Consider the following 27,144-nt stretch of genomic DNA (forward strand, 5'->3'; position numbering starts at 1 on the left):
GTCTTCTTCACTTTACCCTAATAAAGATCACTGTTACTCTGGAGGTTTACCATGATTTCTCTAAGGTTTTTTTTTTTTAATTTTTAAAAAATGTTTTATTTATTTTTGAGAAAGAGAGAGAGAGAGAGAGCGCACGCACGAGCTAGCGGACATGCACACACGTGCATGTGATGGGCAGGACAGGGGCAGACGGGCCAGAGGATCGAGGAGAGGCTCACACTCACTGTGATATCATGATCCCAGCCCAAGTCAAATGCTTAACTGACTGAGCGACCCAGGCACCCGTTAATTTTTTTAATGTTTACTTATTTTGAGAGAGAGTGCATGCGTGCACGTTCAAGTAGGGGGAGAGGCAGAGAGAGAAGAAAGACAGAATCTCAAGCAGGCTCTGTGCTGTCAGTGCAGAGCCTGACATGGGGCTCAATCCTATGAAACATGAGATCAAAATCTGAGCCAAAACCAAGAGTCTGCTGCTTAACTGACTGAGCCACCCAGGCGTCCCTTCTCTATGTTTTAATTCTTTTTTTTAATTTTTTTAATGTTTATTTATTTTTGAGACAGAGAGAGAGAGCATGAACAGGGGAGGGTCAGAGAAAGAGGGAGACACAGAATCTGAAACAGGGTCCAGGATCTAAGCCGTCAGCACAGAGCCCGATGCGGGGCTCGAACCCACAGACCGCGAGATCGTGACCTGAGCCGAAGTCGGCCGCTTAACCGACTGAGCCACCCAGGCGCCCCTCTATGTTTTAATTCTTAAAATTTAATATGTATATACACATATGCTTTATACATATATTTTATATTGTATGTATTTTATTATAAATACAAAGAATTTATTAATGCATATATATTTTATAACTTAGATATAATTGACATATAAGATCATATTCCTTCTAGGTGTACAACATAATTTAATATATGTGTATTACTATATGATCACCATAATAAGTTCAGTTAACATCCATCACCACACATAGTTTAAAAGTTTTCTTGTGATGAGAATATTTAAGATCTACTCTCTTAGCAACTTTCAAACATACCATACAGTTTTGGGGTTTTTAAATGTTCATTTATTTTTGAAGGGAAGAGAGACAGAGCAGGGGAGGGTCAGAGAAAGAGGGAGACAGAGAATCGGAAGCAGGCTCCAGGCTCTGAGCTGTTAGCAGAGAGCCCAACACAGGGCTGGAACTCAAGAGCCATGAGATCATGAACTGAGCCGAAGTCGGATGCTTAACTGACTGAGCCACCCAGGCGCCCCTACAGTTTAACTATAGTCACCATACTGTATATTATATCCCTAGGACTTTATTTTTTTGTAACTGGAAGTTTGCACCTTTTGGCCATATTCACCCACTTTGCATACTCCTCCATCTTATAGTATATTTTAGTGGTTTTTCAAGACAGCTTAGCCTCATTAACATCTCTCAAACATCAAACATTAAACATTTCTTGCAATTCCACCCTTTCTTGTCACCCTTGATTCATTTTTCTTCCATCTGTCTAAAGTTTGTTTCCATCATTTCCCCTTTCTACTCCTTTAAATACACCCTATTGGCAAACTTTTCCTGTAAAGGGCTTGCTAATACATAGTTTAGGCTATGTGCGCCATAGAGTTTCCTTCACAACTACTCAACTCTGCCATTATAACATGAGAGCAGTCATAAACACTAAATAAATAAAGGAGCTTGCCCATGTTCCAACAAAACTTTACTTACAAAAACGGCTGATTTGGATTAGGGACCGTAGTTTGCTGATGTCTCATTTAGGAGCCTCTTGAGAAAGGGAGACTAGGAAATGAACGTTGGGGACTTGCATGTCTAAAAATGTCTCTAATCTCCAACTTAAATACTCAGGATGGCTAGAATAGAATTCCAGGTTGGAAAAACCGCTCCTCATAATTTCAAAGGTACTGTTCAATTTTTTTCTACCTTCCACAATGCGTTTCCTTCAGCTCAGCTAGCTCCACTGGCCTTCAGAGGTAATGCTTTCCCTTAAGATTTTACTCAGGCTAACAGAGCTATTTTACTTCATTAGTAACATTTTTCACATTTCTAAAAATCCATTTGAAGAAATTGACCATTATGTTTTCCAATTTCCTATACCCAAGGAATACCTTTTCCTGGAATTTAGTACCAGAAAAATGTTTGACTCTCAGGGAAACTTCTATGCTGTCTTTTATGAGACGATAAGCATTAAGTAACCCACTGTGATCCATTTTTTGTCCTGACCGTTATTATCCAATTGCATTCAGCTCTCATTCCATATTCATTTGTATCCTCTGACGTTTATTAAAAGTGAATACATGTGAAGGAATTGCCAAAAGGAAGGCAACTATTTTGTCAGCTTGTTGCAACACTCAAGGCTGAAGGGACAGAAACAGGTATTTCCTTTCAACATCAACATCACATTGTAATAATATATTTCTAGATGGGCTAGATATCATTGCAAGCATCTTTACAAAATATTATCTACCATTTAGTGCATCATTTTGATCATTTCTTTGTTCCTACCTATCCACACTTGCAATAAATCACCAAGTCCTACTACTACTATGTCCTGGGTCTTTTTTAGTTCACCACCAATTAGACCACCTTCATCGAACCACCTGGATTATTGCACAACGTCCTGACAAAACTAGGCTTTTTGCCTCCAGCTTTACCTCTTTCCAATCTCTTCTCCATCCTGAAGCTAAAACAGCTAAAAAACAAGCAAACAAAAAAGCCCACTTATTTGGTTAAGTGTTCCCTTGTGTGCTTATCCTGACTAGAGATCCCACCAGATTGCTTATAAGTGAAACTCATTGATATGTGGTTTTTCTCTTTCTTTACTGATGCACAACCCATCACTCTTTACCGCGATGGTTGCTTTTAATCAAAAGTTAGTTTGGTCACCAGTTCCAAGGAATCATTTTTTCCTAGTAATTTATTCATATGCAGCATGTCACTTAATTACAGAACATTTCAACTTGTGTAGTGTTTCTCAAAGTATAGTCCAAGGATCACCTACAATAGTTGTGGAGGGGAAGGTCCCAAAATTTGTACTCAAATGAAGAATATCATGTGTGTCTAAGGTACACATTGTTTGAGAACCACTAATTAAAGTTCCTCTGACTTGCCCAGTTAAACCTGCAAGCCAATTTTATATCATGTCCCTCTGTTTTCTCCAGCTTCTCCTTGATGTCCCATTTTCAGCCTGACAAGGAGAGGTGGGTAGAGGAGAAGAGTATGTACTCAAGACCTGGGACTGGGATAGCTTCGTTTTGACTGTGGGCAGTTTCTTCAGCTTGCCTTGCTGCCTGTGAGATGAACCCAGTGGTTCAATTAGTTGAGCCTGCTCTGTCCTTTTAAAGTCTCAGGGCCCTATGGGGCGCCTGGGTGGCGCAGTCGGTTGAGTGTCCGACTTCAACCAGGTCACGATCTCGCGGTCCGTGAGTTCAAGCCCCGCATCGGGCTCTGGGCTGATGGCTCAGAGCCTGGAGCCTGTTTCCGATTCTGTGTCTCCCTCTCTCTCTGCCCCTCCCCCGTTCATGCTCTGTCTCTCTCTGTCCCAAAAATAAATAAAAGTTGAAAAAAAAAATTAAAAAAAAAAAAAAAAGTCTCAGGGCCCTGACTCACCCTGCTCTCTCAGTCTAGAATGTTTTTCTCTCCTAACTCACTCCACCCTTCCAAAAGCCATCTAGTCATTAGAACCTTCCAAACAATCCTTCCTGAGTTCCTCAGCCCTTTTTGCAAGGTCCCCAGTAATCTGTGCAAGCGCCCATTTCTAAATTCAACAAATCTACTGACCACCTACTAAGCACCAGGTACTGTTTTATAAGGCCTGGAGATTGTTTCTCATGGAACAAGATAAAAGATAAAAATCCTTACTCTTGTGGAATTGGTATTCTAGTGAAGAAGGCAGACAAAAAACAAAACAAGACAGTAAGTAGTAAACAAATTAGAAAATTATATGTTAGGAAGGGAAACAGGAGTGGAGATGGATGGGTTCCAATTTAAGCATTATGGTGGTGGGAGAGCTTCACCAAGAACATGATACGAAAGGGTAGGAGAGTGAGCCATATAGCTGCCTACAGCAAGAGCATGCAGCCAGAAATGCCAGGCAGGTTGGAAGGAGAGAGCAAGGAGGTCATTGTGACCGGAGCAGGGAAGTCCAGGAAGAGGTCAGGGAGGTTATGGGTGATCGATCAGATTCTATCCAGCTTTGTAGGCCACTGTTAAAATTTGGGTTTTTACTCTGAGTGAAATGGGAAACCTTTTCAGGGTTTTAAGCAGAGGAGGGACATAATCTGTTTCACGTTTTTAAACCATCTCTCCCGCTGCCGTGTAAAGAATAGACAAGGGAAGAAAAGTGCATTCAATCGGCTATTGCAATAATCCAGGGGAGGCATGATGGTGGTTTGCACCATGGTGGCAGGTGTGAAAGTCATAAAATTAATATTTGTTAAATTCGAGTTGTGGCATTAATTATGGCTTACATAGAATGCATCACTAATATGCATTCTGCAGTGGGTTTTTCCAGCCTGGATTTAAGGGAAGGGTAGGGAGAGGAAGGAGGAGGGATGGTTTGAGGTTACCTAGGAGACCGAGCATCATAAATCTGAAAACCTGAGATGGTTCTAGGCCTTCAGGCCTCTGGCGCAGCAATAATTCTGTGGCCGAGCCCACCAGCCGTTTCCCAATGACCATGCGCAACAGGCCAGGTGGGAGCCTATGGAAAACACAGGACTTTCGCAAAGCAGGACAAACGCATTCCGGGAATCGTAGTTCTGCGCCCTTGCGCAGGCGCAGTGGCTCTTCGCGGGCTTGCGCGCGCAGCTCCTGCAGGACCAGCTTCTAGAAGCTCATTGCGGTGGCGTTGGTCCTGACTGCGGGTGCTAATGCAGGTAGTGGTTGTCCCGGGCCCCTGATTTGGCGGCCGCGGCCAGGTCGCCGGCTGCAAGGATGCACCCGGGCTGGGTGCATTCTTGGTGGGGTGGGTGGGTGGGTGGGGAGCCGAGCGATCTCCCAGTGCACTCCCGATGCTGCAGCTTCTGGGGGAGGTGGGCACTGTCCTGAATGACGGAGCTTTCCTCCATCCCCTCCCTGCTTCCATTCTCCCTTAACTTGGGTACGCGGACTTTTTCGGCGGGAAAATTCCTTTATGTGTGTGCGTGGGGGAAGGGAGCATTGCGGTGACTGCAGGATGTTTAGCAGCATCCCTAGGTCTACTCGCTAGGTAGGTACCACTAGCACTCCTCCTCCAGTCGTGATAACCACGTCTTCATCCGCCCCCCACCCCCTTTGAGAACTTCTGCCTGCCTGCGTCATATTTTCGCGGAGCTTCTATTGTAGGCTCCCTGGAGACCTAGACGAGTGTCTTAGTCACCACAGAGCCCCAGGTGCTCAGAGCGGCGTCAGGTACGTGGTAGGTGCCTAATATTTGGCGAAGGAATAAATGACGTCATGCATTCGTGTGTGCCGGGCTCTGTGCTCAGAGGTGGGGAAATTATTGGTATACTTGCAGTAGGAGGAGAGGGCTTTCACTTGCCGCAATGTAGTACATCTCAGACTGTATTTTCATCTCCTGGGTGCTCTCTGAGGGTGAGGACCCCACCAGATCTCTCCACGCTTGTCATAGTTTCCTGATCTCCAGTTATTTGCAGAATGAAAGCATGCGTGTAACACACGATAGGCTCTGTGCAAAAGAGCACTTGGGCATCAGAGAAACCTTTGTGCAAGAGGTGACAGTTGAAAGGAGTCGTTTTGAAGGATGAGTAAAAGTTTGGTAGCAGAGAAAGAAGACAGCATTCCTAGGAGAGGGAACAGCACTAGTGCAAAGGATGAAAGGGGATATAGTTTTTGTTTTTTGTTTTTTTTATGGCTGCAGCATCCATCAGGGGCAGCTAGAGCTCAAGAGGTGAGGTTCTCAGGGCAGGTCTCTAGATCATCAATACATGGCCTCTGCATTTGAATTTCACCCTGAGACAGCTGGGGAGTGATAGGTCCCTATTTTGCAAATTAGAAGGGATCCTTAGGCTGCAGCATGAGACTGGATTGAAGGTACCCGTACATTTGTAGTTTAAGTAGGATCGGGGCACCTGGGTGGCTCAGTCGGTTAAGGGTCTGACTTCTGCTCCAGTCATGATCTTGCTGTTGGTGAGTTCCAGCCCCACATCAGGCTCTGTGCTGACAGCTGAAGCCTGGAGCCTGCTTCAGATTCTGTGTCTCCCTCTCTCTCTCTCTGCTCTTCCCGCATTCATGTTCTGTCTCAACAATAAATAAACATTAAAAAAAAAAAAAGGTAGAATGGGGAGGTTTTTAAGAAATAAAACTGCCAGAACTTGGTTGTTGATTACGTGAGAAGTTTGAGAGGCAAATACGAAATCGGGCTTCTGAGTTGAACACCTGTTGGGAATATGTGGCCATTCACTGCAACAGGACAGGAGGAATAGAATAAATTTGTGACTGGATTCTCTTCTAGCAGTGTGCCTTTTCTGATGTGTTTTGCTTATGAAGAGTCTTTAGTCTGAAGAAACCGTTTTCTTGGTGGGTATCTTTAATTACCCTTAAATTAACTCCCCAGCCTTTCCCCCACAAAGAAAATTGCTCTTTAATGTAGCAGTTGGGCAGGGCTGTTGCTGGCCTCTATGTACGTTTATGTCTGTGAACCATACCAAGAACAATGTTTTTAGAAGTAATTGTTTTACCTGTTTAATATCTTTTATTTCTTGACAGTTTCTGCAAGACCATAAGCTGAATGCCTGGAATCCTTGATATTTTGCTGTCCCTAGTGCCTGTCGGTGGACTGTACTGTTAATTCACCTAGAGCCTGAAGGGGACTGTATTCCTGCTGGTGATACATTTTGCAAGCTGTAGTACCTTGGACGAGATGACAGCCATCTCCCCGGACCCTCAAACTCTGGCCTCAAGTGAACCAAACAAGGTCCTAAGAATGGATACTCCTGGGGATCAAGAAGCTATCCGGAGAGGAGATGCGACTGACCCAGAGACTTTTAGACAGAGGTTCAGGTGGTTTTGTTACTCAGAAGTGGCTGGACCCAGAAAAGCCCTGAATCAGCTCTGGGAGCTCTGCATTCAGTGGCTGAGACCAGACATCCACACGAAAGAACAGATTTTAGAGCTTTTGGTGTTTGAGCAATTCCTGACCATTTTGCCTGGGGAGATCAGGATATGGGTAAAGTCACAACGTCCTGAGAGTAGTGAGGAAGTAGTGACCCTCATAGAGGATTTGACCCAAACACTTGAAGAAAAGGAAGGTGAGAATCATAGATGGTGGGAGGAAGAGGGAGTAATTTCCTCAAGGTGTGAAAGTAAACTCCTCCAAAGAAAGCAGTTGATTGCTAAAATAGGAGTCCAGGTTTGGGGTTGGGACTGGGTTTGGATCAGCCTCACCTTTTACTGTAGAATCTTGGGCAAGCTATGTAACCTCTCTGAACTTTCATTTTTTTTTTAATCTGTAAAAAAGGGGTTCCTGTCTGTTCTAAGTCTTTTGTGAGGGTTAAACAGGTCAAGGCATAATACTAATTTCTTTCCTCTTCCCCTTGAGTAAGAGGGACTCTTAGAACATGGGAGAGAAGGAAATTATCTGAATGTGTTTGGAGTCACAAGCATATCATCCTGCCCAGGCCTCAACTTCTGCCTTCAGCGGGTGCAGGAGCACGTTTCCAGAACGGGGCTGCCCGATAGCTGCAATGATGGAAATGTGTTCTGCACGGTTTTGCTCTTCAAGTTGAACATATGAAATGTGGCGAAGGCAAATAAGGAATTGAATCTTAAATTTAAATAGCCTTACGTGGTGAGCAGCTACCCTATTGGATAATGCAGTTCACAGCCTTAAGGGAGGAACAGCTGACTTATACTTTTATGCCTACATTATTATAAATGTATAAACTATGAATTATAACTTATCATTGTAAGATATGGATAAAAAGACTTCTAGGGTGAATAGCCCTTTGAGGGCATGTGGTTCAGCTTTTATAAAATCCCTCTAATATCCTACAATGTTCCAAATATGTGTAACATATGAGTTACCATAAGACTCTCAACACATATGTACAAGTTTGTATTCTACCCAGAGTTCCACAGAAGTGGCATTTACCACCACAGACTTGAATTGTGCTTGCACAGCTAAAGGCATATTCAACATTTGGGTTTCCTGACTTTCCTCTCACTTGTCTGTCATTGCAGTGTGGTGCTTCTCCAAAATTAGGGCCTCTATATGGAAGCCCCTGCAGTAAAGAAGTTCATGAATTGATTGCTTTAGCCTTCTGTAAGAACAGTTTCCTTAAAATGGTCCCTTCTTTCTCTTTGATTATATAATTCTGATTCTTAATTTCTGTTGATTGTCTAATCAATAAGCTGCCTAAAATTCTTTTCATAAGAAAGTGAAGCATGATTTAAAAAATACTTTTCTCTTATTAGAAGAGCTGTTGACATTGCCAGGTATGTAATATATTTAGTTGATAGTTTGGCTTCCTGATTTCAGTCTTTAGGAATCTGCTGGTGACCCCAGAAGAAGGGTCTGTTCCTGAGACCATCTTGGTTCTCTCATTCAATAAATGACTCTACAAGGCATTGTGCTAGGACTGTGAAGAAAACAAATTAACACATAAAACAAAATGCTTTTTTACCTTAAAACATCCTATGAATATTTTAAAAGAATAATTAGTATGCCATTTAAATTCATAAAACTGTAGGTGTATGGATTGAATGAAATCAGTTATTGTGAGCTTAGGAATCGAAAGGCTTTTTTATGGGGTAGGGGAAAGAGCTTGGATTTTATTTATTTTTTTTTTCAACGTTTTTTTATTTATTTTTTGGACAGAGAGAGACAGAGCATGAACGGGGGAGGGGCAGAGAGAGAGGGAGACACAGAATCAGAAACAGGGAAACAGGCTCCAGGCTCCGAGCCATCAGCCCAGAGCCTGACGTGGGGCTCGAACTCACGGACCGCGAGATCGTGACCTGGCTGAAGCCGGACGCTTAACCGACTGCGCCACCCAGGCACCCCAAGAGCTTGGATTTTAAGAGTGTATCTGTGGCTTTTATCTCTGTTTTAAAGAGTAGGGAAAAACTGTTTCTTCTGACGTTTTTATCCAGAGAGACCTGTAAGAAATTCTAGTCTGAGGAACACATTTGAAAGACCAGAGTGTTCTTCTCTCCCCTTCTTAGATCCAGCCTCTCAAGAGTCTGTTATTTCTGAAGAGGAGAACCCTGAAGAAAATAAAATGGTTTCTGTCCTTCCAAGTGCTGAGTCCCGGGTAAGCTTCCCTTCACTGGTTTTCATTCTTTAGTGAGTACTTACTGAGGTCCTACAGAGTGGTATAAAAATATTAAAGAAGACAGTCTCCCTTTTCTTCATATTCTTCGAGCTCATTCTTCAGATGCTATTTTATTTCAGTTACCAGAATTTGTCACAAGTCTGACTCTAATGAAAATAACAGCTCTGTGGAGCTCCTGGGTGGCTCATTCGGTTAAGCATCGGACCTCAGCTCAGGTCATGATCTCATGGTTCATGAGTCTGAACCCCGCCTTGGGCTCTGTGCTGACAGCTCAGAGCCTAGAGCCTGCTTCAGGTTCTGTGTGTGTCTCTCTTCTCTGCCCATCCCTGCTCGCACTCTGTCTCTCTCAAAAATAAATAAACATTTAAAAAAATTATAAAAAAAACCAACAAAATATTTTTACTAAAATTCTTAAATTATTCTTGGTAAAATTAGTCAAGTGGAAATAGGGTTATATTTTCTTAACACAGTAAAACTCTAGCTGAACAGTGTTGGAAAACAAAAAGCAACTCTCCTGTAAAAAGATATGGCTGTCTAATCATGCTGCTGTTAATGAGTATTTCTTGAATATTCTAGCCAATGCAGTAAGGTAAAAAGGAAATGAGGTAAGTATTGGTGTGAAAGAGACAAACGTGTGTTATTTGCAGATGACAAGGTCTATTTGTAAACCTCTGAGTATCAACTGAATAAGTACTAAAACTCGTAATAGTTGAGAAAAGTGGCTGGTTACAAGTCGATAAGCTTTCTATAGACCAATAATTATCGGTTAGAAAAAAATTCTTATTCACAATAGTAAATAATACCGCTAAAATAGACTCATAATAGCTCGCAAAAGCATACCCAGTTCTTAATCCCCAGGACCTGTGAATGTTAAGCCGATGCAAAAAGACTGTGTTTTGTGTGTTCATTAGGAGTCCATAACATTCAAGGATGTGGCTGTGAACTTTTCCAGAGGAGAGTGGAGAAAACTGGAGCCTTATCAAAAGGAGCTCTTTAAGGAAGTGCTACTGGAGAACTTTAGGAACCTAGAATTTTTGGGTAAAGATATCTCTTCATGATCTAACATACAAGCTGTGTATCTTTTTGTTCACTATTATTGAAAGGTAAATGCTATTAACTGTTTTGGCTAGGCATGCAGGGTTGACCATGACTGATCCTAAAAGTGTGTTCTGAAAATGTACTTTCTGCAATGTTTTCTCCAAAAAAAAGAGTTCTGCTTTATTGAGCTGGAAATGTTGAGTATCACTGTGCTGTCATCAAGGGGCATACCTTCCTTGGTTTCCTCCTCATATTCCAGTGTTGATGTCTGTATGTGAAAGCTTCTTTTCCCTAGAGAACCAGAGGCTGTGTGTGAATGTTGGAACATTTTTGTTCTATGCAGAAAACAGTCATTTGGTATTCTTTTCTCTATGAGCAGGCTTTGCAGTGTCCAAATTAGATTTGATTTCCCAGCTTAAGTGGGTTGAACTGCCATGGCTACTGGAAAAAGAAGTCTCAAAAGGCTCCAGACCAGGTGAGTTGGTGAAAAGCAGATAAAGAAATTAAAACGGTTGTTTAGCCAAGTCATTTGTGAAGAGCTTTTGAAATGTTGGGTGGGCTAGATGCTAAAATGGAAAGGTGATTAGAATATACCCCTTGCCTTCCTGGAATATTCATTTTAGTGAGGAGACTGTTGGTGTAGGTCCTCTGAGAAGTGGATGCCAAGACACGATTAGCTATGCCAGAGACTTACTGGGGAGAATTTCAGTGAAGGAAAATGGGGATTATTGGAAGAGGCTAGAGGAGCTTTCAAGAGCATAGTGTGACTGTAACGTCTGTGAGTGAGAGAGGGAAGGGAGAAAGGTTGGGTAGGAAGTATCTTAGACTGCAGTGCTGCTTAAGAAAGTTTTGGCAAGGGGGCGCCTGGGTGGCTCACTTGGTTGAGCGTCCACCTCTTGATTTTGGTGCAGGTCCTGATTTCACTGTTTGTGATTTCGAGTCCCGCATTGGACTCTGTGCTGACAGCACGGAGCCTGCTTGGGACTCTCTCTCCCTCTCTCTCCCTGCTCTTGCCCCACTTGTGCTCTCCCTCAAAATAAATAAATTAATAAACAAACAAATAAACTTAAAAAAGCTCTGGCAAGGCCAAAAACTGGAATCACCTGCCCGTCAGATTCCTGAGTCTCACAAGAAATGGACTTGCCCAAGTGTCCCTGCTGTACTTGCCATGGACTGGGAGCGGCTTATGGGAAAGTGGCCTTGGCATGAATGTGGTGGTGGATATTCAGGGCAGCTTCAGGGACTGGTAAGTAAGTGTCCCAGAGTTGGAGATGTGTGAAGTGCATCTGTGTGGATGCTATAATATGGGTATCAGAACAAAAGGTGTTAGTAACGGGATGTGTACTATAATAATGCATGTGTAAGGAACAGTGGGAAATACAGGAGCGACAGCTTTTTTCACGTTTAAGTTGAATCTTGAAGGAAAAGTAGGAATTCATCCAGTGGACAATATGTAGAGTATAATCTCATCTTTGTTAAAAGCAAAAAAATGTTACATGTACAGGTATTAAGTATATAGCTATGGATAGCTTTTTTTAATGTCTGGAGAGCTTTCATGTTCACCCTGGTTATCTTTGAGGGATTACATTTTTTTTCTTTATCCTTCCTTTATATTTAACAATAAATGTATTAAATTTACATTTAAAAATAATTTATTACAATACTTTTTTATATTAAATAATTTCACTTAGCTCTGTTCCACCTTTTATTTTATATAATTTATTTATTTTGAGAGAGACAGGGAAAGGCGGGGAGGGGCAGAGAGAGAGAGAATTCCAAGGAGGCTCTGCAGGGTAAGCACAGAGCCTGACAGGCTTGGACTCACAAAACCATGAGATAGTGACCTGAGCCAAAATCAAGAATTGGATGCTTAACTGACTGAGCTACCCAGGTGCCCCTTACCTCTATTCCATCTTCTTAAATTTTATTTTATTTTTAATATTTTTATTTAATTTTGAGAGAGAGCGTGAGCATGGGAGGGACAGAGAGAGAGGGAGACACAGAATCCAAAGGAGGCTCCAGGCTCCAAGCTGTTAGCACAGAGCCTGACACGGGGCTCAAACCCACGAACTATGAGATCATGACCTGAGCCGAAGTCCTACGCTTAACCAACTAAATCACCCAGGCGCCCCATCTCTATTCCATCTTTTTTTTTTTTTTTTTTCAACGTTTTTATTTATTTTTGGGACAGAGAGAGACAGAGCATGAACGGGGGAGGGGCAGAGAGAGAGGGAGACACAGAATCGGAAACAGGCTCCAGGCTCCGAGCCATCAGCCCAGAGCCTGACGCGGGGCTCGAACTCACGGACCGCGAGATCGTGACCTGGCTGAAGTCGGACGCTTAACCGACTGCGCCACCCAGGTGCCCCTCTATTCCATCTTAACCAAAGTCAACCTGTTGGCTCTTTTCAGTATAGATACACAAATAAAGAATATTATGTTTAATATAAATGATATAAATATGTACCTCTCCACCCCAGAACCATCATGTAGATGTACACCTTGTTTAAAAAGTTATTTACAACAGACTGGAGATGACGGACAAAGCAGAGACAGTAGTTATAATTCATAAAATACTTAAGTAAATCAGCAAGGAACTGATTTTTCTAATGCTGAGTCTGTTCGAAAAATGGGTGAAGAACTTGAGCAGATAGCTGACAAAATTAAAAATAACTGACAAAACTAAAATTTAAATACCTGCAAATTTGAAAAAATGTTCCCAGTCACTGGTCAAAAATGAAATATACATTTAAAGCAGCAGATCTACTTATTATCCATCAAATTTGTAAAGATTTAAAGAAAGATCATTTGACCAGAGAGGAGGACTCAAATACTTGTGTTCATCATCTTTCATATGGTGGTAAAACCTTTCTACCCTTGGTTCCGTAACTCCACTTTTATGACTGTTTTCTGAATATATATTAATCATTTGATAAACATTCAGTATGGGAATGTCTCAACTGTAATGCATCTAAATGATGAATTACTACTGATTCAAATTATTCTTACGAAGCATTATCCATGAGATGGGAAGGAATTATGAATGAAAAAAGTAATGCCATGTTATACATGGTTTTACTTTTAAATGTATACAAAAGATTTATTTTAAAATATAGAGAAAAGTGTCTTTAAAAAATACACAGAATTTTTAACATTGGTTAGCTTCTGGGTAATAGAATTTTTGTATTTTATAGTTAGTGCTTTGAAAAATAGTTTCATGAGGGGTATGTGGGTGGCTCCATTGGTTAAGTGTCTGACTTGGTTTTGGCTTAGGTCGTGATCTCATGGTTTTTGAATTTGAGCCCTGTGCCCGGCTTGGGAATCCTCTCTCTCTCTCTCTCTCTCTCTCTCTCTCTGCCCCTCCCCCACTCGTGCTCACCCTCTCTCTCAAAATAAATAAACATTAAAATAATAATAGTTTTACGAAAGTGACAGTGTGATCTTATGATTAAGAGCCAAGTTGAATGATGATGGCTAGTAAATGAATTCAAAGTTCTGAGAAGGGTGTAAATAGAATATGGTATTAGAGAAGGCTGTGGAGATTGTGGGACTTGAACCCTAGGCCCTGTCAAATTTATGTGTTTGTAACAGTGAATAGTTGAATAGTGAATAGTGAATGCTTGGGATTGCATTTCAGGTAGTACAAAGACTGAGAGAATAGGATTGAGAACACCACCATAGTGTGTAGGGACAGCGAATGGATGCCTGAGTAGAGTGTATCCATAAGATTGATAGGGCCAGACTGGGGTAACGTGTGAAAGTCTAGCGTAGTTGATGTTACATGTCTGTGATGTGATTAACATTTTCTATAAACTTAGTGCTATTTGGCTGCTTTGAGAAGCAGTGTAGTATAGGGATCAAAAGTATAGGCTTTGATAAACATTAAAAAATAAATAAAATGGTTAAAAATAAATTATGGGCTTTGGAGCCAGACTAGATTAAAATCTGCCACTTACATGTGACTTTGGGTAAGCTCCTTACAGTCCATGTGCCTAGGTTGTCACATCCACAAAATAGGGATAATGACAGGACCTACTTTATAGGGTTGCTGTGTAGATTAAGTGAAATACAAGTGCCGGATGTGGGACCTGGCATTTACTAAGTATTCAATAAATGTTTGCACTGTCGCCATTATTTGGAAAAAGGGTAGATTGTAGAGAGAGTGAGTTTGAACATATTACAGAAATTTGAAATGAGGGTGAGAACATGCAGCTTTATTTTAACTATAAAGCATAAATTCTTCATTTTCCTCAACATTTTTCCTAATCCCTATATTTACCTAGTTTTCCTATATTACTTTTCTCTTCTCTGTTTTGTAAGATTCTGAGAACTGTCCAAGCCACGTACCTACTGTTCATAGTCCTTACTATTTATCTGTATTCCTGTTTCAGTCCCAAATATGATAGCTCCCTTTACTGCAACAGGACATACCCTATTTATTATTTCTTTTAGAGTGTGAACCTAGAGGTGAATTGAAGGAATCCTTTCAAAATCAAGATGCTCTCCTGGATGAATCAACTTTAAATAAAATAATAGAAAGATGCCTAATGGGTGGGGATCATGGCTTAATGGGAGAATCCCGGAAGCGTAGCAGTAAGGAATATTCACAAGGCGCAGTCACACAAAAGAAAACTCATGGGAGAGGCAGTAAGGGTGAGGAATTTGACCCAGATAAGAGCCCCTTTGGAAGTAATTTCAAACAAACCTCGGACATAATTAAACATCTGAGAGTCTACTTAAGGAAGAAATCTCGGAAGTATAATGAATGCAAGAAACCCTTCAGTTTTCATTCAGACCTTATGAACCGCAAAGAACACACTGGAGAAAAGCCACGGAAATGTAACGAAGGCAGGAAAGCCCTAGGTCACTCTTCATCTCTTACTGAACATCAGAAACATCAGAAAATGGGGAGGAATTTGGGGAGGAAGGCCCAGAAATGCAGTAACTGTGGGATAGCCTTTACACGAAGCTTGTCCCTTACTAAGAGAAGAAACTGCACTATATGTGAAAAATGTTGGAAAAATCTACATCAAGATGCATCCTCAGATAAAGATGAGGGAGCTGAGATGGGAGAGAAGACCCACAAATGTAGCAAATGTGGAAAAGCCTTCGGCTATAGTGCCTCCCTGACCAAACATAGGAGAATTCACACAGGGGAAAAACCCTATATGTGCAATGAATGCGGAAAAGCTTTCAGTGACAGTTCATCCCTCACGCCACATCACAGAACTCATAGTGGAGAGAAACCCTACAAATGTGATGATTGTGGAAAAGCTTTCACCCTGAGTGCCCACCTCATTAAACATCAGAGAGTTCATACTGGAGAAAAACCCTACAAATGTAAAGAATGTGGGAGACCCTTCAGTGACAGTTCATCTCTTATTCAACATCAGCGAATTCATACTGGAGAAAAACCCTACACGTGTAACAATTGTGGAAAGTCCTTCAGTCACAGCTCATCCCTTTCCAAACATCAGAGGATTCATACTGGAGAGAAACCCTATAAATGTGGTGAATGTGGAAAAGCCTTTAGACAGAATTCTTGCCTTACTCGACATCAGAGAATCCACACTGGAGAAAAACCCTATTTGTGTAATGACTGTGGGATGACTTTCAGCCATTTTACATCTGTCATTTATCACCAGAGGCTTCATTCGGGAGAAAAACCCTACAAGTGTACCCAGTGTGAGAAAGCCTTCCCTACCCATTCGCTCCTCAGTCGTCATCAGAGAATTCATACTGGTGTAAAACCTTATAAATGTAAAGAGTGTGGAAAATCGTTCAGTCAGAGTTCATCTCTCAATGAACATCATCGAATTCATACTGGAGAGAAGCCCTATGAATGTAACTACTGTGGAGCAACCTTCAGCCGCAGCTCAATCCTGGTAGAACACCTAAAAATTCATACCGGAAGGAGAGAATATGAATGTAACGAATGTGAAAAGACATTTAAGAGTAACTCAGGCCTCATCAGACATCGGGGATTTCACTCTGGAGAGTAGTTCTTGAAATACTGTAAGGGGGTGCGGGTGGGGGGTGGGGGTGGTGGAATCTCACCAAATTGTCCCTTATTAAAAACCTGGGGTGTAAACTACCACAGCCTTGATCTGCAGCCACAACTTTGATGGGTTGGCAGCTAGGAAAAACACTTTCTCCCATGCACGCTTCTTTGGCAAATCCTAATTTGGGTTGGCAAAGTCACATTGAAAGTGAAGAACGCAGGCGAGATGGGCAATGATTCTAAAAGGCCAAACGCAGATTTAAAAAGCAAGAAGCGGTGCACAAGACCCACTTAACCATTTCTCTTCAAGAGGTTTCTCTTAGCTTCTAGCAAGAACTGGTCGAATTCTGTTCCAGTTTGCCAACCACCTCGCTATATCACCTTGGGGTATGTCATTTGCCCTTTCTAAATTTGAGTTTCTTTACTGGTACAATGAAGTGGCTGAGGCTCATGATTTCTGAGTTTACCTCTGATCCTCTCTGAAGCTGTGGGAATAAGCTAAACACTTGGCTCGTTGGAATTTTCAAGTTTCTGTGGTAGGAAATTACTCAAGAGCCTGAGCTTCTAGCATGGTGAGAACGAAGTATACTCTTGGAATACTTGATGCCAAATCCCTAGACTGTCAGCAGGAACAAGTCAGTGAAGCTCACGCAGGTGTGTTTTCAGGGAGCATTTTAATTGGACAAAGTATCCCAACCTGTTTTTTCCTCTGGACTTTGAGTAAGGGGCTTAGGAATCTAGAGGGCATGCGTGGGAGCCATCTCAGCCATGAGAGTACCAGTCCTCGGAAAATAGGTTGGGGGCTGGGGAGGGGGGTGGTAGGGGAAGAAATGGGTGCTGAAAGCAGAGCTATTCTGGATGGATTGTCTTTTGCAAAATAGAATTATATTTTTTTAAAAGTTTGCTTATAGTAAGTATAGCTCCTTGTAATTGGAGTGCAAACATTGTGTATGGCAAAGGTCACGAGCTAAGAATGGGCCATTTGATATGGTTTCGTTGGTCTGCACGATAAGGGATGTGTGTATGTATGTTGGTGGAGTTGTCACCATTTAAAAATTAGATTTCATATTTAAAAAAATAAAGGCTTGCCTTGAAAAATTGCAAGGGGTGACCACGCTGGCCCATATTTCAGTGGAGTAGTCAGCTGGTTTGGTGTGGTGCCTGCTGCCTTTACATGGGGAATCCACTCTTCTACTTGCCAAGTTCTCTCATTTATAGGACCTGACTTGCCCACTATAGGAACTTGATACTATGATCCTCTACCATGTGGAGAATGCAGATCCTAAAATCTAAAGAGACTCTATTGATACGGATATTCAGGAAAAGAATGTAGAAATCAAAAAAAAAAAAAACTTTTCAGTTACATTTTCTTGTTGAAACTGGACCTGAAAGGAATAGAGTGTGCAGATACTAGTGGATTGTTACTTAGAAATCTCATTGGTGGAGTGTGAATAACAATTTCTAACTGAAAAAGGAACTAGAGCCCTGAGTCCATTTGGGTTACGTCTCAGGTGATAGGGTTCTGGAGGTGCCCTACTGATTCAACAGTGGTACTAAAAAGTTCCTCAAGTTGAAGTTTGAGGCAGCTGTTATATGAAAGAGAATGAAACCAGAAAACTTTTGGCTTATGGAAGAAGAACTTTCATGCTTACTGGAGACTCAGCAATATTTGCTGTGATTTAATAGGTGTGGGTTTGCAGTGCTACCTCTGGATTATACTGTTGGTTTCTTCCTTGTACCCCAACTCTCCCCACCCCAAAGCTTGTAGTTCAGATACTGCTGAGTGGTAAATTGATCTGCATAGTTAATTGCTCAGTGGACCAACCAGAGACATTCTAGCCATGAAAGGAATATGGTTTATGAGAATCATTCAATCTGGTCTCAGTGTTTTTTGTGAACATATATAAACCCTGGTTTGGTTTTTTTTTTCTGAAAAGATAGAGTATGTGAAGGGAAGTATTTAAAATTCTTGAGAAGAGGCTTGTTCCAGGATGTTTACCAACATTCTCCAACATTCATAAGAGGATGTTTTATACCATTGTTGGGAATCTGGAACATAGTTTTTTTTAACAAGTTTTTTGGGGTGTAAGTTACATATAAAAGTCATTTCAAGGGTATAATTGAGTTTTGGCAGATTCACTGAGTTGTGCAATCATCACCGTAATCCATTTTTAGAACATTTTATAACCTCAGATCCCTCGTGCCTGTTTACAGTTAATCCCTATGCCTACTCTTAGTCCCAGGCAACCACTAATCGGTTTACGCTGTCCGTAGAGTTGCCTTTTCTGGACATTTTATACAAATGGGGTCATATGTGGTCTTTTTTTTTCATTAACATGTTTCTAATTTCATATTATAGTGTATCAGTCCGTTATTTTTATTGTTAAATAATACCCTATTTTATGGGTATACCCTATTTTGTCCATTCACCAGTTGAAGGACATTTGGGTTGTTTACAATTTTTGGCTGTTAAAAAGAATGCTGCTTTGAACATTGATGTATAAGTCTTTGTGTAGACATGTCTTCATTTTTCTTAGGTAGATGCCTGAGTGGCTGACTCATCTGGTAAATTTTTGTTTAACTTTTTAAGAAATTGCCAAATTGTCTTCTCAAGCGAGTACATCATGTTGCTTTCTGAGCAGCACTGTATGGTCCCATACAATCTGGGAAATACAGATCCTAAAATCTAAAGAGATTCCATTGACAGAAAAATTTAGGAAAAGAATGTAAAAATCATACAGAGTGACTCTTCAGTTAAGTTTTCATTGTAAAATTACACCTCAAAGGAATAGAGTGTGTAGATGTTAGTGGATTATTTCTTAAGAATTTCATGGACAGAGTCTGAATAATAATTTCTAACTGATGAGGCAGCTGAAGCCTTGAGTCTGTCAGGTGTCTCTACATCCTCACTAACCCTGGTTATATTATCTGTTTTTATGAGAGCCCTCCTAGGTATTTGAAATGGTATCTCTTTGTGGTTTTAATTTGCATTTCCCTGGTGGCTAATGATGGTGAGAGTCTTGTCATGTGTTCTTTAACTATTTATAAATCTTTGGGAAAATATTTATTCAAGTGTTTTTTTTTTTCCATTAAAAAAATTGCCTTATTGAGTTGTCATGGTTTTTAGTCTACGTAAAAGTCTTCTCGGCCATGGCATGAACTCTCTAAATACCAGGTACTAGCCACAGAGAGTGACCTCAAACCCTGCTGCATGGTATTTATCAAAAGCTTGCTTTCAGTAACTACTTCTGTGTAATTGCCTAAAGGATATTTGATCTGGGCCATCATCCAAGTACTTAAATTCATTTTTATGCCCTATCAGCTCATCAAGAGATTTTAAACTTTTTTTGATTCCTTATAGATTTGTTTTTATTAACCAGTATTTGACTTTATGCTTTTTATATACATTGATGGGTATTAAAATCAGCCCTTTAACACATTCTAATTTAAAATGCAGATCTTGCTTTTAAAAATGTTTCTTCTTACGGAGTTTCTGTTGAAGAAACTTCTTTCAGCTCACAGGACAAGATAAAAGCTTCTCCTGTCAGTGAGTCTACTTTTATTTACTTATTTTTGAGTTAGTTTTTAGTGTGGTAAAATACACAGAACATAAAGTTGAGCCTTTTAGCCCTTGTTGGGAGTACAATTCGGTGGCATGGAGTGCATTCGCATTGTTGTGTAATCTTCATGACTGTCTATCTCCAGAACTTTTCTGTCATCCTAAATGGACACTTATTACAGTTACTCCTCATTCTGTCCTGCCCACAGCCCCTGGTGACCACTATTTTACTTGCTGTCTCTCTGAATTTGAATATTTGTCTTTTTGTGTCTGATTTCTTACACTTAGCATAATGTTTTTAAGGTTCATGATACAGCATGTGTCAAAATTTCATTACTTCTCAAGGCTGAATGATGTTCCATTGTATGGATGTACCATATTTTGTTCATTCATCCATCCACGGACATTTGGGTTGTTTCCACCATTTTGGCTATCGTTAGTGGTATAAAATAGAGTCCCTAGTTCTAAGCAGATGTTCTTAATGGCATCTAGAATGGTGATCCATTCCAGAAGGTTTTCCATTTACTTTGCCGAGGTCCATCAGCGGAATCACTATCTGTGGCAGCTATAGCCTTACAAAACGTGTTTGTTAAATAAATAATAAGACCTGGAAGTTGAAATTAGTCCTTGATCCAGGGGCTGCAGAGTAGATACTGTTAGCAGTGATAAAAACAAGTCTTATACATCTTCGTGAGAGCTCTTGGGTGACCAGGTAAATTGTCTTTGAGCAGTAATACTTTGAAGGAATTTTTTTTTTTTTTTCTGAGCAGATCTCAATAGTGGACTTAGAAAATTGAGTAAAAACCATGTGGTAGGGGTGCCTGGGTGGCTCAGTCGGTTAAGCATCCGACTCTTGATTTCAGCTCAGGTCATGATCTCAAGGTTATGGGATTGAGCCTCACATGGGGCTCTGTGCAGACAGTAGGGAGCCTGTTTGGAATTCTCTCTCCCTCTCCCATGGCCCTGCCCCCGCTCGCACGCGCATGCTGTCTCGCTCACAAAAAAAACAAAACAAAACCATCTTGTAAACAGTTGTGTTGCAATCCAGGTTTTGTTGTTTCATGTATAGAGCACAGGCAGAGAAGATTTAGTGTGATTCTTAAGGGCCCTAGGATTTTTGGAATGGTAAATGAGCATTGGTTTCAACTTGCAGTCACCAGCTGCATTAGTCACCAAATGAGAGTTAGCCTTTCCCTTGAGCCAGGCACTGACTTCTCTCTAGTTATGAAAATCCTAGGTGGCGTTTTCTTATAAGACTGTTTGGTCTGTATTGAAAATCATTTGTTTAATGTAGCCGCCTTCATTAAATTGTCTTGCTAGATCTCCTGGATAACTTCCTGCAGGTTCCACATCAGCATGTGCTGCTTCGCTTGCTGTTAAGGAGACAGCTTCTTTCCTTAAACCTCATGAACCAGTTCCTGCTAGCTTCAAACTTTTCTTTCTGCAGCTTCCTCGCCTCTCTCAGCTTTCAGAGAATTGAGGGGAGTTAGAGTCTTGCTCTGGATTAGGCTTTGGCTTAAAGAAATGTTATTGGTTTGATCTTCATATCAGCAGTAAGGCTGCCTTGCTTTCTTATTCATGTACTTATGGGAGCGCTGCTTTTAATTTCCTTCAAAAAACGTTTCCTTTGCGTTCATAACTTGGCTAACTGGGGCAAGAGGCCTAGCTTTTGGCCTATCAGCTTTCAACGTGCCTGCCTTATTAAGCTTAATCATTTCTAGCTTTTGATGGAAAGTGAGAAATGTGTGACTCTTTCACTTGAGCACTTCGAGGCCACTGGAGGGTTATTAATTGGCCTAATTTGAGTATCATGTCTCAGGGAATAATGAGGCCAGAAGACAGGGAGATGGGGACAGAGGGTCGATGGAGCAGTCAGAAACATGCACAGCGTTTATCGTTGGTGTTCGTTGTCTTATGTGGGTGTGGTTCTTGGCACCCCAAGACAATTACATGAGTAACATTGAAGATCACTGATCATAGTTTACCATAACAGCTATAATAATAATGGGAAGGTTTAAAATTTTGTGAGAATTCCCAAAATAAGACACCTAAAACGAGCAAATGCTGTTTGAAAAATGGTGCTGGTAGACGTGCTCAACACAGGTTGCCACAGATCTTCACTCTGTGAAAACAAAAAACACCACAATCTGTGAAGCACAATTAAATGAGATATGCCTCGGTTCGTTTTCACAAATGCTACGTTTATTAAGGCTTCATATATACAGTGCACTTTAAGAGATGAGATGAATGAATATTCCCCAGAATATTCCTGCAGAAATCCAGTCTTATGTGTAAGACTGATGTGTGTTGGAGGGCAGGTAGGTTGCAGGTCACAGTATGGTTGCATTTAACAGCGAAAATGAACTGTGTTCATTGCTAAAAATGAAATGTAAACATAGCACGTGGGAACACCTAGGAAAGGTGGCTCTGATGCTTGGGGATAGGAGTCCGTTGTGTTCCTTGCTGCCACGGTGCAGGCCCTGCATTGTAAAGACCTTTCTTTCCAGCCCTGGTGAGGAGTTTGTGTTTTGTTACCAGGGCAGTGGGGAACCAGTAGAGGTTCTTCATGTGTGCATGTGTTTGCTGATAGAGAACTTCTGTTTTTGCTGTTTTTTTTGTTTTGTGTTTTCCTCAGAATTGTTTTTCCGTTGTGGAACAGCTTGATGCAAAGAGAGAAACAAAAATTTTAAGATTCTGGAAATACACCGTCAAATTGTTGTCTATACAGGATAGCACGTTCATAGGGTCTCTCCTTTCTGTGGAAATATGGATGTCTCTATGATCTGATGTAAGGGATCTTTTCCCCAAACCAGGGCACTTGTGAAATGTCTCTCCTGAGTTAATCTGATGCTTAGTAAGTTGCAAATTACTGGCAAAATATTTCCTACCCTCAGAACATTGGTGAGATCTCTCTGCTGGGCTCTCTCTCTCATAGGTTCTAAGGTTGAGAGGTCCTTCCAGGTTAGAGTCTTCAGGTCTCTACCCCTACAGAGTGGTTCTGATAATCTACAAGCTTTGCTAAATATCTGCAGCTTTTCTGGGGTTTTTTGCCATTGGTATTCAAGATGTTTGTCAAGATGTCCCATATGAAATGAGACCAAGGAGAGCATTCCTCTAAAGTAGTAATTAATGGATGCATAATCCCTAGTTTTTTCTCTTTGAAGAATCTTCATTTTTCTCACTGGATTTGCCAACCTCATCAGAACCTTCCTTTAGCTCTCAAAGCATCTTTAAGACCATTGTTTTAAAGGTCTTGTCTGGCAAGTGTGACCTCTGGGCTTTCCAAGGTACATTTTCTGTTGATTTATTTTATTCCTTTGAATGGGTCATACTTTTTTGTCTCTTTGTATGCCTTGTGATTTTTTTTGGTTGTTGTTGAAAACTCAACATTTGAATCTTACAGTACGGTAGCTCTGGAAATCAGGCTTTCCCTCTTTTCAGAGTTGTCTTTTTTATTGTTTTAGCATGTCTCTGTGCTGGGGATCAGTCTGTGAATGCTTAAACTTTTCTCAGCTCTCTTCTGACTCTGTATTTCCCTGGGAGGAGTCCATGGTATTCTAAATTCTCCCATATATCAAATTTTTTCTCAATGTCTAAAAAAAACCCAGGTCCTGTCCCTTAATCCTCTGGAAGCTACTTGAGCCAGTGGGGGTTGGAAGAATGGTAGTTGGCTTCTGTGCTCTTCCTTCATGATCAGAAGCGGCCACCCACAGTCCGAACCCAGAACTCCGACATTTAGAGACAGAGGTTTTTATTACTTCCTCTGGCACCAGCAAGCCCAACTACAGATGTGGGTTTCGTCTCCACAGCTGCCTCCCCCTGGGCTGGCCAGTAGAGAATGAGTGGCTCCTACTGTCCTGAAGGCTAGAATCCACCACTAATCATTGCAGTGTACCAGTCAGGAGTTCCCCTGGGAGCTGTAAGTTTTAAAATAGACTTCCTCTATTCCAGAATTCTCACTAGCTACCTTTTTCCAGTACAGTTGTTGTCTACGTGCACAGATGGGTTCCTGGCTCTTCCTTCTCCGCCATCTTCCCTGTCATCACTTCCTTCATGTCTTTGATCTTTATCTTGCTTTCTGGAAATTTTCTTTAGCTTTATCTTGCAACTCTACTACTAAATGTTTTGAATGTTTTATTTGTGTTGTCGCATTTATAATTCTAAGTGCATTTTCTGATTCTATTTTCCTTTTTTGTTTCATGGGTGAATTTCTTTTCTCTGAGGATGCTAATATAGTGTCTTTATTCCATGTTCTTCTGCTCCCTGCATTATCTGTCTTTGCTCTGAGTTGCTTTTAATCTGTTTTCTCTCTTTCACATTGGAGGCTTTCCTCAAATGTCTGGAGAGCTTTGACTATTCGCATTTAAGAAGAGGGCTCTAAAGAGCTGAATGGAAGGTATTTCATTTAGTGCATGCAGCACTGTCCGATAGCATAATGTGAGCCACACATGTAATTTCAAATTTTCTAGTAGCTGCTTTTAAAAAGCAAAGCAGATGAGGTGAACAATATATTTTAGAGACATATTATTTCAACATACAACCAGTGTAAAAATTGACGAGACATATTTTTTGCATTGTCTCCAAAACCCAGTGTATATTGTATAAAAGTTGCAGCACATCTTAATTCATATACTAAATTTTTCCTTTGAAGTACTTGATCTATATTTAGATTTATAAAACTTAGCATTGAAAAGTAGATTCACCTAGTTCTTCCAAACATATCTTGATGTTAATGTAAATGTACTTAAAGTTTTCCAATAACTGGATCAAATATCAAAAACATTACTTTGATATTTGCATCCACATTGACAAAACTGCTCATTGTTTTATTGGAAGAATTGATTTGATTTTGAAGCAAAAGCAATCATTTTGAAAATTATTTAAGTAAATTCACTAACTCTTGTGTCCACTCAGTATTGTGAACATCAAATTTGGCAAAATAATTGCATGAAATGGAAATAAAACTAAGTTTTATCCAATCAACAAACCATTCTTCACATTTGCTTTTTTCTTTTTTGGCATCCAACTTACACAGAATACTATTGATTACATTTAAAATTTACATATTGACCAATGTTAGAAAAATGTGTACAATTGTCATTTTTTATTTGTATTATGAAGTGTTTCAATTTTAACTAAATTATTTTACCTAAGTAGGTACAAGTTTTTCCTGTTCTAAGGAGTTTCATATTTAGCTCATTCACATGCAGCGTTCAGTTAAGGAGAAATATGAATCACACTGCCACTTTTTGTCCATGATTATTGAATATATGGCAAGCATTCCTTTCATTTTAAGAAAACCTTAAATTGAAATTCCTAGTACAGGAAATCTTTGTAAAAATTCTTTTCTAACTCAACCAAGGAACATTGGTAGAGAACACAAGATCATTAAAAACATTATCCTCACCAGTTCCATAACCTGGCAATGATAATTTTGTAGCATTTGCACATTATATACTGAAGAATTTTAACATCTGTATTCTTGACTCTCTTTAAGAGTCTCCTTGAGAAAACTGAACACAAATATTTTCAAGAGTTATCAGACACTGGAACAAAGCAATGAGGGAAACATCATTCTCTTGCTTTAAAATTCTAATACAGCTGGTCTTTTGACTTAACATAGCTGGAGTCTCATTCTTATGATAGAAACTCGTTTTTCTGTCTCTAGCTGAAATTCTTCTTTGACAGATGGAAAAACGTCAAAAATACCTGTCATGAGTTTGAGTTTTTAGGCAATGAATTGACATTTCTTTGTAAATTTGGATGTTCTTTGAGACAGAATGTACCAGATTTTCAATGGGCACTGTCTTAGTACATGACTCATCCAAAGCTAAAAGTAAATACTTGGAACTTTCTGAATTTTAAATCAATTGATCTTTGATAGTATTAGAAACTTCTTGTATTCTATGAACAACTTTGTTTAGAGAGTTAATTGAAAATTTCAATTTTTGTAAATGTCTTTTTAAGTCTTTCATAATTTCTAAATTACCATAACTAACATAATTTCTTTTTATCGTCTCTCCATGTAAGATTTCTTGTGTATGTGTTAAAGAATTCAACTATTGCATAGCTGGCCAAGTTGACAAGTTCAAAATCCTGTTAAAAACTGTTTAAATTTTTTTGATGGAAATTGCTCATTTCATATAACTAATTTTGTGGAATTTTTTTTTTTTTTTTTTTGCTGTTAGAATACTTAAACTCACTAGATTGTTGCTGAAAATGACAAATATTAGCTATTGTCTTAAATATTGTCTACTGTATCTAACACATTTGTATACAACAAACAGCTTCTTCATTTTGCTGTGCCTGCAGTAAGTTGCAATGGCCATTCATCGATTGTGCACTATACCCTCTCCCCCTTTTGTCTTTCCTGTACTAGTTGTAGTACTAGCTTCTGTATTGCACTGAATTCTGCCTCAGTAACATGCCTTCATTTTGAAATTTAAATATTTTCCCTTATTTTTTTATCTAGAAAAAAGTTAAAATAGTATCTCAGTTGGTGGTTAGGATTTGCATAGATGTCACTGTAACTGTGCTGTCTGCATAGGTATGCTTTAACTTGTGCTAGCTACATAACATGCCCAAGTAAACACATTGTGATGTTCTTTCAGTGCATAGAAGAAAATCATCTGAACTGAAACAATCCGTTGATAACTGTGTAGATTGAAGTGTTTATCTGTAATACTAGAAATAATGCACGTCCCTCTACAAGCATTACAGTACAACATCCTATGCGATGCAACAGTTAAAGTGAATTGTAGTTCTACAAAAACAATAAAGTTGTGTTTAATGGAAAAACATTGACTCTGCTTCAGTTTTTTAAGCCTCAGAATGTGGCACTGTCTGTACTTGCAGTCCTAAGAAGCCTTCAGCAGCTACCATATTGGACAGTACAGAGTCAGAGTAAGCAGTACTAGCCACAGAGAGCCCAGCAGATCAAAGTGCTTAACTGATAACCGTTCATTTCCCAAGCAGGCATCCTACATTGTGTTGCATTCCAGTGTTTTGTAGCTGTACCATCTGGAGGTCCCAGAAGCAGAGAAAGCCAGAATGGGGAGCATTATATACATGGGTCCCAAATGGGTGCCACTGTGTCCCAGGTCACTGTAGAGAATTCTTAGGGGATTCCAGGATATTTTAAATTTTAGAGAAACACAGATACAACTATTGGGCATAGTACCAGATACTACTGTCTTATTATTTGGAACTTATTTAGCACATGGGACAGTTTGGTATTTCTTTTCTTGTGAAAAGACGATTGTGGTG

At 40.2% G+C, this 27,144-nt stretch overlaps 1 protein-coding gene across 1 annotated transcript; it reads left to right on the plus strand.

Annotated features, from left to right (window-relative positions):
• The first annotated feature begins 4,771 nt into the window (after positions 1-4,771).
• On the plus strand, positions 4,772-26,676 carry ZNF483 (zinc finger protein 483). Its single transcript, XM_025925509.2, has 6 exons — positions 4,772-4,882; positions 6,714-7,255; positions 9,171-9,259; positions 10,192-10,318; positions 10,698-10,793; positions 14,771-26,676. The coding sequence occupies exons 2-6, from the start codon at positions 6,868-6,870 to the stop codon at positions 16,318-16,320; spliced, it is 2,250 nt and encodes a 749-aa protein (XP_025781294.1). The 5' UTR covers positions 4,772-4,882; positions 6,714-6,867; the 3' UTR covers positions 16,321-26,676.
• Positions 26,677-27,144: the final 468 nt, after the last annotated feature.

Source organism: Puma concolor, chromosome D4 (genome assembly GCF_028749965.1).
Source record: "Puma concolor isolate L17-30 chromosome D4, mPumCon1.1.hap2, whole genome shotgun sequence".
Lineage (NCBI taxonomy): Eukaryota > Metazoa > Chordata > Mammalia > Carnivora > Felidae > Puma > Puma concolor.

Excerpts from the sequence above, each read along its gene's own strand:
- ZNF483 (XM_025925509.2), top strand. The coding sequence starts at position 6,868 with ATGACAGCCATCTCCCCGGACCCTCAAACTCTGGCCTCAAGTGAACCA. Across the intron at positions 7,256-9,170 it reads AACACTTGAAGAAAAGGAAG|ATCCAGCCTCTCAAGAGTCT; the intron begins GTGAGAATCATA and ends TCCCCTTCTTAG. Across the intron at positions 9,260-10,191 it reads TTCCAAGTGCTGAGTCCCGG|GAGTCCATAACATTCAAGGA; the intron begins GTAAGCTTCCCT and ends TGTGTTCATTAG.